A 12,570-nucleotide genomic window follows, 5' to 3' on the forward strand; every position below is an offset into this window, starting at 1 on the left:
GTGATGTAGAGTGAGGGGTGGACTCACTGCGACTGCTTTTGGTGACAGCTTTAGAATTAGGTGTTAAGACAGGAAGAGCCTCGGAACAGTGAAAAGGTTTACCTGTGTGTTGAACGGTTAGTAGCTTAAGCTCAATACTTGAATAGCGATAGCCTGCCTTTAGGTAAGCGAGAGTAAACAACCCACTAAGGATTACCTAAAAAATGAAGAAAAACTGCCAAGGGCGGGCATGGACGGACGCAGACGGGCTGGCCTTTGGCGCACATCCGCGCCTTTTCCTGCCCTAAATAGGCTGAGGCAGGAGGTGGTGGAGGAGAATGTGGCAGCTAGAGCGCTGCCCGGCGAATGAGTGTTTGCACTCACTTCTGGCCTGATAAACAGGTCCATCCCCTCAAACGGCACCAGCCGTGGCAGAACAGGGACAGCTCACTAATGAAGATTAGAAGGGTAGGTGGGTGAAAGTGCTGTGCAGATTATTTAAAAGTACTGGCGAGTGCCATTAAAATAAAGTAGCAAACATGAAAAGTAAACACAGAACTTAACAATATGTTGCACGCATAAACAGGAATTCTCCTCAGTTAATTAAGGAGGGCCCTTAAATCTAACCTCCAAAACAAAGTTGTGTTCTGCTGGGGTTGGTGGGGCTATGCACACACGTAACAAGATATTGCATGAGGCAGCAGCAGTTATAATATTGCCTTCTTATTTTAATTATGAACTGAGAATCGAAAATTACTAGAACCCCTCCATATGCTGAAACACTGGAGGCACAAGAAAACATGCAAGCACAGACACTATACCTAGCATGAAAGTCAGCAAATGGGAGATAGGAGATGGAAAACAGAAAAGAGAACGTCTGATGAAGGGCAAACTAAATATTAGGTACATGAGAGAAGGAGGGTGTTAAGGAGGTCCAACATAACGTACACGCCAATGAGAGTATGGAGTTTCTCTGCAGCACTTTATCAAAAAGAGTATGTACAAACTATTCTGATGGTAAAGTTAGCCCAAGGGTCAGGGAAACTGCACATTAACCTAGTCTTGAAAGGGTTGTTTGAGAAAGTGCGAAGGATGCAGCAACTAAAGCTTTGAGGCTAAGATCCAAAGAGCCACCTAATCCTTTAGCACCATCTTGGTCCCGCATATATGTCTCATGCAGAAACCTCATTTTCTAGACCACCCCGAATTTTGGGTGTGTTTCTTTCCTATTGTCCTCCAGGATACACATACGCTCCTGAACTTGGGTAAATCTCCAACTAGATCGAGGTTGGAAATGAGACTTTCAAACGAACAGCGATGTTGTGAAGGCACCGATGGCATGCAAGAAGGACTCTCTCATTCTAAATGGTAAAAAAATAATCCTTATACTCATTTTTGCAGATGATTCACTTCTTATTTTGAAAACCCCTATGGGTCTCCAAATCCTGATTGATAAGTGTTTGAAATTCTGCATGGCAAGGGGTTTCGAAATAAACGCGCATAAAACAAAATATAAGGTCTTTTGTAAAGTCACAGCTAGAACTAGCATTGTAAAGGTTGCAAGCAAACCCCTCAAAAGGGTCTTCTGTTTTGATTATTTGGTAGTCAAACTGTGACAAATTTAAATGGGTATCACAAAATAACAAAAGTTCCCTTCTAACGGTACCTAGAGCAAATGCCATACTCCGACTGCACAAGAGGACATATTCCCGTTCAATCTCGCTAGCCCTTGAGGCATATTGTGCGAAAGCTCAAGATAGAACATATTTGGAGCTGAAGTTTGGAGTTATTCTGACACACAGAAGCTGGCTGTAGCTGAGAATAATTTTAGAAGATCGCTTATCTCAGTCTCAACCAGCACCCCTGTAATCCCAAGTTACCTTGATCTAAGTACAAAAAGTATTTCAGATGTGGCACAATTAAAACCAATAACTTACTGGATTTGCATTTGGTCAACCCCCAAATTACTAGAGTATAGGGACTCCTTAGGGGATTTGATGAAAATAGGCAGTGCTATGAAGGTGCCTTGGCTGTGGTTTGTTTTTAGCGGTTTCAAGAAGTTGGCTTACTCAAATTATGGGAGGAACCTGGAAAAATTAATATGGGAGGATTCTGGAAAAATTTGTACGGCAGAGATTGCTCTTCTGAAATCAACATATTGGGTCTACATGTATGGCCAACAAGCCACAAGGGGCACCTATGGGTAGCTGACAAACAGTTTCTTGATTTTAAGCCAAGCCCGCACTTTGAGATATTCTTGGATACCATTACACCACCCCTCGCAAAAAGTTTTTACATGAGGTTACAATTAGGTAGTCTGCCCTTGAAGCAGCATGTGGAAAAAAGACCAGGCCTCCGACCGGTGTCCAACCTGCGATTCAGCCTCTGAAACAGAGGAACACATTTTGTTCAGCGCGGAGTATGGCAGCTCACGCTGAAAGTGTTATGCCTGTGTGCTTGAACCTGGGGATCACCTGTTATACAGTTGCCTAGTACATTTTAAAAACTGATACTTCTGGCCCAATTGTATTCCCAGTCAAACGCTTCCTGCTAAATGTCTGCATTGAACGAGTGAAGTTCCTGACCTCGCTACATATTATCAATTAGTGGTGCATAAAAGATCAAGCCACCCTATCTAACCTAAAATCTCTTAGCCATACCTGCAGATAGCAGCCTGTCTCAACTACATGTTTAGTGGTGCTAAACTGATGACTCAGCCTCATTTCAAAAACCACCTTGTACTGGTTAAGATTCCAAAATGTTTAAAATTAGGTTTTCACAAATATTGTTGAAATTTGCACTTTATCAATTTTTCATACTTTCTTGACTTTGTTGTGTCATATTGTCCACCAAGTTTTGACTTGCTGGGATAAGTTGATGTCTTGATATTTTTGCACTTTATGAATTTTACACTTTACTTGGGTTCGCCAGGATAAGTTTTTTGACAGCGGTTAATCCAATTTTATATTTTTCGAAGATCATTCAGTATAAATGTACTGGATGCAGAATTTTGCTGTACTGTGCTATTCTGGCCATTCTCAGTGAAGCCCTATGTGATGAATAACGAACTGAGAATTGAACTTTTAAGATTGCCCGTTTTATACTTCTATTAATTGATTTTCATATGTTATTTTTGATATTTTTATTGTACACTTTAATGGTTATGGCAACTAAAAGTAGTTTGACGATGACTTTAAAAGGTTTGCAAACACCCACAAACCTTTTGGGTATTCATAGATGTTTCAGGGAACCTTGCCTTGGAACACACTTTGCGTGTAAAAATCAAACCATTTGAACGCCATAGATATTATTCAGGGGGCTATATGGCTTCAGGAATTCAGCTCTGTGTAACTAAATGCTAACAGTGCATAGCGTTCAGATAAGTAAAGCAAAGCCCAAGTTTAACTGTTGCCATGAATATCTCTTACTTCATAGTCAATTCAACAGTTTGTCTTATGTTTGGGAACCCCATAGTAGTGGTACCATCGTCAAAGAGGTGTGAGGTTTCTGCACTTGGCTATCTGTTGCCAGCCCGACTGAAGGAGTAATTAGGAACAGACAAAAGGGCCGGTCTCAGCGAAACATGTCCTGACCTCTCAGAACAGAGACTGCAGTCCCTACCCTCACCACTGCCATCCACCAAATGGCAGTGCTAAGGAAGACTAACTAGCAGATCCTTGCTAACAAAATACTCCATGGACTTTTTAAAGGTAGCCCCGTTTCCACCCTTCTCACTTCCTCCAGCTACAAAAATGCTGGGAATACACTTTCAGGGTCTGGAAACACAATCCACATCCTCCATTTAGAACAAAGGCAGGCCAGGGGGTCCAAAATGGTTCCACTAGCCTCCAGTACTCCGGGTTAGTCACACAGTTTGACACAGCTCGAGTTGCATGCATTATACATGTGCACACACGTGACATATATAAGGGATGCCAGCGCAAGTGTCTGGGCATACACATAATAGTGGAACTTTAGAAAAGTGGGTCAATAGGGATCACTCCCAGACACACATATAAAAAGGTTTGGTCACACTATTGATCTCTACTAAAAACACAGAATGCAACTTTACATGCTATGTCCAGAACACTGACAATAAATAGTCCACTGCTCACAATGACTGCACCCATAGTGAGCACCTCTGTGGCTCAGGAGAAGTACCGGTTCTTAGGTAGTCAGGACAGGCCCCAGGTTCCTGCACACACGCTAGAATAGAGTAAAGCCGGAACCAAAATAAAAGGCATGATTCCAGATATACATGCAGTTGGGAACGCAATAGACCATGGCCTTAATCAATACATGGGACATTCTCTCCCTAAGCTGAGCAAGGCAAAATACTGTGTATATTTTGTGAACTCATCACTCTTTGGGTGAGGTCGTGAGCAATTTGGAGCATGAGGAACACAGTCAACTAAGAAGATGGTAAGCTCTTTTTCATGCAGCTAGTTAGCTTTTAATGAAAGCATGAAGATGCATGCATTTCTAGGGCTGCTGGTAAGGCACAATCTCGCTTTTGAGAAAGACCTTTGAGTTCATACATGCTTTGAAGCAAATGGTGAGCAGAGTGCATTTGTGGTCAGCAGTAAGCACTGTTTACACGTGTGCATTCTTGTGCACACACACACACACACACACACACAAAGGAATCAAATGACAAGCTGTAAGCTCATGTTTGTAGGCTGGTGACAGACTCCTACATTCCAGATTTTTGGCGGGTAGTGGAGGAACGGTGAGCATGTACCTAGTATGTCAGGTGGTGACCTTTGTTTTGGTCTAGTGGGCGAACTGTTAGCTCACACGTTATTTTATCCATTAACTGAACACATATTTTAGGGTATGGAGTGAGCAGCAAGCTCAGTCATTCTAGGTTAGGTGTTTGTATCTTTGAATTGCGAGGGATACATCAGAATTGTTTTTTTTGTCATGCTAAATCTTTAATTCTGCTTTTCTAAAAAAAAAAAATCACACTTATTTTCGGTCTCTATCACCTACTCTCCGTTACGGCACATATAACGTCTGTGTGATGGAAGGGCGTGATTCGGTACTCTACCAATACTGGTACCTCAGTTATCTTCTGGCTCACTGAATGCCTCAAGAACCAAGGCGGGCTGAATTTGGAGATGTACAAGCACCTAATAGTGATACAAATAGGGGAAGAGGTAGCGCTGATCGCTCACACTAGGTCATCCTGCTCGATTCAGGACCTGAACCCTCTTGCAAACCTGAACAAAGCAGCATGTCAAACAAATGTAAACGCAGCTAGAGTGAGAAAAGGAGAAAGTAAAGGTGAAAAGCGGTTAGAGAAAGGTAAATTACAGCACATTTGAAAGCAGCAATATCGCTTAATTGATGTTAAAAGCCCATTTAGTGGTTCAATTGCTTCCTCTCCTTTACTGACTTATCAACATGAAATGTCACACACATGTCAGCAATTCCATGGTGATTAGTCTAAGATCAGTGTATTAGCACCGGAATGATCTGGAGGTTGTTGGTACACAAAATAACAAATGGATACATATATAAAATCCTTTTTTCCCAGGCATTTAGTCCCAGCTGATGCTTTTTGGTGACCAGGAGTTCTTGTGGCAGTGCGGTTTTTACAGATGTGGGCCTTAAATGCTAGCTACAATCGTGGTTACCCAGTAACAATAGGCACATTTCAACTGCAGTCACCATTGTTGAATAGGCCTCTCTGAAAATACAGAAAATGGCAGCTTGAGGTCACAGATCATGTTTTTCAGTTAGTTCTACTTAAGAGTAACCTTGCTTGCTTGGTTGGTTAGTTCTTTAATCTTCTTTCAGTCAAAACTTGTGGCAAACTGACAAAACTCTGTATTGGTACAGTGGCCCAGAAAATGCAGATTGTGAAACCGGAGGTCGAAATTTAGTGGGCACATTTGAAGTTATCTTCTTAATGCAAACAAAACAATCACTGATATCATGTTCAATGCCTAATGTGAGATCAAAACTAGGGGTGCCTTGATTTTGGTGGTAACTACTTGGGAGTAGCAGCCTTAATTTTCGTATTTTCAAACTCCTTACATTTAGATAGCAAAACCTTAATTCACTTCCTAACTTTGATTTCTCATTAACTATCTGAAAAGAATGCATACACAAATACATACACATGCATGCACCCTGATTTTGAATTGCTTTTTAATAGTACTCAGTACAAAGATAGAGCAAGGAATTACTGTACTAACCTGTACAAAGATAATGTAACCACGTAAGTTTTCTTCCACTAAAATGCTGACTGTAAAATAATTCGAACTGCAAAACAAAATAATCTTGTTTAGCAAATGCTCATGTAAATGATTTGACTTATCCTCATACTAGTTAAAACAGTAGGAGGAAAAAAAAATAAAAAATAATAATCAATTGTTTAATAAAACTTGCATGTCCCTAACAAGAGTATGCTTTCCAAACGCCCCAGCAGTATCAAAGCTGAGTCAGCATATGCTCCCCACAGATCATAATGTTGGGCACTTTGTCTAAGTCTAATGAACCCTGGCCTCCAAAGCCTCCATATTTCTCCTAGATAACTTGAATGGGAAGTGAAGGCCTAGCTCCTAGGAGGCAGCGCAAAGGTGGAGTCAGATACAGTACTTACAATAAATATGAATGCTGAGTCATGGATTTACCCAATAAGAAATAACACATTAATAAACATTCTAAAATTACAGTGCAACATAGATTATTAAGTAATGGTAGTCATGCATATCTCAGTTGAAATAAAAAGATATAGCAGAAAGGAATATGCTACTTACCAGTATGCATCTGTTCTTGGCACGTAGAGCTGCAGATCTACACACTTTTGCATAGATCAACATCTGGTGTTGGGCCCGGATGTTTGCAGTTTGTTTTTCCTCTTGGAAAGTCTTTGGAAGTCACGAGGTCGGTGACTCCTCCTTTGGATGGTATTGCACATGGGCTTCGGCTCCATCCTCAGATTGTTTTTCGCCAGCAGGGAAAGATGGAGCGTAGTAATAACAGTGAAGAAACCCATGTGTGTTGTATCTAAATAAGATAGACTGGAACAGATACAGGTAGGCGGGTGGGCGTGTGTAGATCTGCAGCTCTACATGCCAAGAACAGATGCATACTGGTAAGTAGCATATTCCGTTCGAGGCATATGAGCTGCAGATTACACACTTTTGCATTGACTATATAGCAGTTCCCAACCTTAGCGGCGGCCACCGGTATCTGTTGCAGTGGTTTGAAATAATGTTTTGAGTCGGCCTGGCCCACACTAGCTTGTTGCTTAGTTTGCACACTACACAATAGTGTTTAGTGAAAGTGTGCGGTGTTGACCATGTAGCTGCTTTGCAGATATCATCTAATGGGATGTTCCCTAAAAATGCCAATGGAAGCCCCTACCTTTCGTGTCGAATTGGGCTTTAGGGGGAACGGATAGCGTTCGTTTTGCTTTGTGGTAGCAAATCTGAATGCATTTTACAATCCACCTAGCTATCCCTGATTTTGAGATGGGGTTGCCCTTGTGCGGTGGGGAGAAAGAGACAAACAGTTGTTTGGTCTTTCGGAAAGGTTGTGTTCTCTCGATGTAGTAGAGTAAGGCTCGTTTGACATCTAGTGTGTGCAGAGCCCTTTCTGCAACGGTCTGTGGTTGCGAGAAAAATACTGGTAGTTCTACAGATTGGTTTAGGTGAAAAGGGGAAATGACTTTAGGTAGGAATTTTGGGTTGGTACGGAGAACAACCTTGTTATGGTGCATCTGAAGAAAAGGTTCTTGTATGGTAAGCGCTTGTATCTCACTGACCCTTCTAAGGGAAGTGATGGCAACAAGGAAAGCTGTTTTCCATGTTAGGAATTGCAGTTCGCATTTGTGTAAAGGTTCGAAGAGAGGCCCCATTAGCCTTGTGAGAACAATATTTAGGTTCCACACAGGTGAGGGTGGTACTCTGGGGGGGAATTATTCTTTTTAGGCCGTCCGTGAAGGTTTTAATGGCAGGTACTCTAAAGAGTGAAAGATGTTGCCTGTTTTGTAAGTAAGCTGCAATTGCTGCGAGGTGTAGTCGAATGGACGTATAGGTTAAATTACACCTTTGTAGGTGGAGTAAGTAGCCTATGATGTGTTGAATGGACACGTCCAGGGGATTGATGGTGTTGTTATGGCAATAAACAACAAATCGTTTCCACTTGGCAGCGTAGCACGCTCTAGTGGTAGGTCGTCTAGCTTCTCTGATGACGTTCATACAGTCAGGGGGAAGATTTGGGTACCCAAATTCTAGGACTTCAGGAGCCAGATCGCAAGGTTGAGCTGAGCTGGGTCCGGGTGTCTGATCTCTCCATGGTTCTGGGTTAGGAGGCATGGTGAGAGGTGTAGTTTTTGGTGTGGTACTACAGAGAGTTCCAGCAGCGTGGTGTACCACGGTTGTCTGGCCCACGTTGGAGCTACTAGGATTAGTGTGAGGGAGTGTTGTTGTAGTTTGCGTACCACTAATGGAATGAGTGGGAGAGGCGGAAAAGCGTACGCAAATTTGCCTGACCAGTTCATCCATATCACGTTTCCTTTGGACAATGGGTGTGGGTATCTGGCGGCGAAGCTTGGGCATTTTGTGTTTTCGTGGGTGGCGAAGAGGTCTATCTGCGGATACCCCCACATTTGAAAGAACGGATGAAGAACCTGTGGGTGAAGTTCCCACTCGAGGATCTGTTGTGTCTGTCTGCTGAGCAGATCTGCCATGGTGTTTTGGACTCCTGGGACGTGTTGAGCTAGGAGAAAGATATATGGGGAATTGCCCATCTCCATATGCTCTGTGCTAATTGAGAGAGCTGTGGAGAGTGTGTGCCGCCTTGTTTTTGTATACAATACATGGTCGTCATGTTGTCTGTGCGAATGAGGACTGCCTTGCCTGAAATCTGTGTCTGAAAAGATTTTAGGGCTAAAAAGATTGCTAGTAACTCCAGATGGTTGATATGGAGTAACTTTTGTTGAGGCGTCCATGTGCCCTGCACGGTGAGGTGTAATAGGTGAGCTCGCCAGCCGGAGAGCGATGCGTCCGTTAGTATTATCTGGGGAACCGGGTCCAGGAACGGTCGACCTTTGGAAAGGTTTGTGGTGTTCCACCACTGCAGAGAGCGATGGGTGCGACCGTCTACCAACACCAAATCTGTCAGTTGACCTTGGGCCTGGTTCCATTGGCGCTCTAAGCACTCTTGGAGAGGACGCATCTGGAGTCTTGCATGGGGCACAATGTAAATGCAAGAGGCCATCATCCCTATTAGTTGCATGAACACTCGTGCTGGAAGGGAGTGTAGAGGTATGAATTTTTGTCGCAAAGACTGAATGCTTGCAATCCTGGCAGGATTGGGGTAGGCTATCGCTTTTGAGGTGTCTATGGTGGCACCGAGGTATTGTTTTATGTGGGATGGTTGTAGCTGGGACTTTTGGTGGTTCACCGTGAAGCCTAGTTGGTGAAGTAGTTCGATTGTGGTGGCGGTGCGTCGTACACACTGATTGTATGAAGTGGCTTTTATCAGCCAATCATCTAGGTATGGGAAGACGTGAATGTGCTGTCTTCTCAAGTGTGCCGCCACCACGGCCAGGCACTTGGTGAATACCTGTGGTGCTGTTATGACTCCGAACGGGAGCACTTTGAATTGGTAGTGTTGCCCGTCCACTACAAATCTGAGATACTTTCTGTGACCATGGTGCACTGGAATGTGGAAGTATGCGTCTTTCAAGTCCAGTGTGGTGAGGAAGTCGTTCTAGGAGAGGAGCGGAAGTACCTGCTGAAGCGTTACCATGTGAAAATGGTCTGAGTGTATGTATGTGTTTAGGGGCCGGAGATCTAGAATAGGTCGTGGAGTCTCGTCCCTTTTTGGTATGAGAAAATATAGGGAGTAGACCCCCATATTTTGCTGATTGACAGAACGTGTTCTATTGCCTGTTTTTGTAGGAGGGAGATTACCTCCTGCTTTAGTAATGTTGAATGTTCTTGTGACATTGGGCGTTTGCCTGGGTGGAATGTTTAGGGGGGTAGATGTTAGTTCTAGGCAGTAGCCTGACCGAATTATTTGGGTCACCCATTTGTCTGAGGTGATGGTCTCCCAGACATGAAGGAAATTTTGGAGTCTGCCCCCGACCGGAGTGGAATGGTCTGGGGGGAGCGAGGGGAAGTCATTGGGTAGGAAGTGTGGCAGAACGGGCGTTGTTTGTTTTGCCTCTGCCCTTGTTGTTGTTACCCCTGTAGCCGCTTCTTTGGTAACCTTTTGTAAAGGTGGTCTGAGTAGGGGATTTGTATGATGTGGACGCTGTGTCTGAGGAGTAGCCTCTGGATGTACTCCGAAAGGAGGAGCGGCGAAAGGAGCGTCTGGGCGGGTGAGACTGTAAGGCCCCCATGGATATTGCGGTATCAGAGTCCTTTTTCATCTTTTCTAAGGCCTCATCCACCTTTGGCCCGAATAGATGTTCTTGGTCAAAGGGATGGTTAAGGATGGAGGCTTGTACTTCTGGTTTAAAACCAGATACCCTTAGACAAGCATGGCGACGGAGAAGGACGCTGGTGTTGATCTAGGGCACAACGTATGGAGATATTCGTGATTGTTTTACCCTCTTGAATTAACTCGTTGGCCCTAGCTTTATATTTTTCAGGGAGATGGTGCATTATGCTTTCCAATTCATCATAATGAGCCCTGTCATATCTGGCCAGCAGTGCCTGAGTGTTTGCTATACGCCATATGTTGGCCACCTGGGATGCTGTGCGTTTGCCTGATGCATCTAGCAGTTTTGATTCCTTGTCAGGTGGTGGTGCATCACCTGACGCTTGTGAATTTGCCCTTTTACGTGCCGTAGATACTACTAAGGAATCTAGTGGTGCTGGTCCTCTGATGTAAGAGGGATCTGAGGGAGCAGGTTTGTATTTTTTTTTCCAATACGTGGGTTAATGACCCTGGCTTTAACTGGGTCCTTAAAAACTTCTGCCGCATGCTTTACCACCCCTTTGAGCATGGGCAGTATGGAGGTGGACCTATGTGAAGTATCAAATGTGTCTAGGAGGAAATCTTCCTCCACGGGGTCGGTATGCAAGTCCACCCCGTGATAATGTGCTGCCCTTTGCAGAAGATGGTTGAACCCTAATGAATGTTCTGGTGGAGATGGCCTAGAAGGGTAAATATCGTCTTGTGGGACGTTGGGGATATCTGGAATATTGTAATCGTCCCATGGATCTGGGGATCCTGTAGGGGTGGGGTCCTGTGGCACATCCCCTGTATCATCATACGGGTCCCCTTAATCATCATCGTCTGGAGACAGGGTAGGAGAACGATGAGGTGGGGGTGGAGAAGGCGGAGGGTGTGGTGGTGGGGAAGGAGGAGGAGGTAGAGAGGGAGGGGAAGGTATTCTGAACGGAGAAGTAGCAGAGTCCTTCCTCTTTGGAGGTGGAGCAGGCTTCTCCAAATGTCTCTTTTTGGTAGTGTGTGTCAAATGTCCAGTTTTTGGATCCTTGGTGAGAGTTTTTTGCAAGGGATCCGGTATAAATAGCTCTGGTGAGGTAATTTGGTCCGTCGGCGCCGAAGGCGTCGGGGCCGATGACTTTTTAGGTTTTTCTGTGCTGGTTTGATGTTTAGAACCCGGCTTGGGACCCTCCGGTCTCTTGGTCGGCGCCGAGATGGGCTTCGGCTTGGAAGTGTCGGTGCCGGCGGTCTTGTGTGGTTTGGTCGGTGCCGAAGATGGCGTCGGTACCGAAGAGCTGGGTTTCAACCCAGAGGGCTTCAGTGCGGAGCTCGGTGTCGAGGTGGAGGCAGGTTTCTTTTTCGGTGCCGAAGTGTGTTTCTCGGCACCGCTGGTAGGCTGGCTCGAGCCCAAGCCGCCAGAAGACTTACTTGGCTTCTTCACCGGGCCCGAAGGTGGGGTGTGTGAAGCAGTGTCTCTGGTCTTGCCTAGGCCCAGAGGCAAAGGCGTGACCGAAGCCTTTTTAGGTGTCGGCGCGGGTGTGTGGGGGGGGGGGGGGGTAGATTTGTACTCACGACCCTCTGCGCCGGAGTGATGTCTTCCACATCCGACTCGTCGGCCTCGGAAGCGCTGACGAGGTCCTCTTCGGTGCGATGATGTTCCGGATCGTCGATGTCGTCTCCGAAGATGTCGACTGGAATGGACGTCGAGGAGTGTGCCATGTTCCTTCTGGCTCTTCGGTCCCGAATAGTCTTTTTGGATCGGAAAGACTTACAGGCCGGACAGTCTCGAGCCTCGTGTTCAGGGGAGAGGCAGAGGTTGCATACCTCATGAAGATCGGTGTGGGGAAATTTGGACCCACATCGAGGGCACTTTTTAAATGGAGTTCTTTCCATGAGCCGGGACCGGAGCCTGGGTAGGCCCGAAGGCCGCCGTCAACGACTGGAACCGAAGGTTTGTGTCGATGAGAAGGCGCGTTGATTGAAGAGATCGCGATCGAAACATTACAGCGATTGGGGTGAGGATTGCGCGTGGATCGTCGAACTGGAAGCTGTTCGGAACCGGAGCGCGAAGATTACATCCGAGCCGGATGGCAGAAAAAAACAATCTGAGGATGGAGCCGAAGCCCATGCGCAATACCATCCAAAGGAGGAGTCACCGACCTCGTGACTTCCAAA

The 12,570-nt window shown here is 45.1% G+C and overlaps 1 protein-coding gene across 1 annotated transcript in view; it reads right to left on the reverse strand.

Annotated features, from left to right (window-relative positions):
• Positions 1 to 12,570, reverse strand: part of CUL2 (cullin 2) — a 537,998-nt gene that overhangs the window by 95,791 nt on the left and 429,637 nt on the right. Inside the window, exon 17 of the mRNA XM_085631872.1 lies at positions 6,183 to 6,249. Coding sequence (XP_085487998.1) covers positions 6,183 to 6,249 — 67 coding nt within the window. The remainder of the gene's footprint in view (positions 1 to 6,182; positions 6,250 to 12,570) is intronic.

Source organism: Triturus cristatus, chromosome 10 (genome assembly GCF_964204655.1).
Source record: "Triturus cristatus chromosome 10, aTriCri1.1, whole genome shotgun sequence".
Taxonomy (NCBI): Eukaryota; Metazoa; Chordata; class Amphibia; order Caudata; family Salamandridae; genus Triturus; species Triturus cristatus.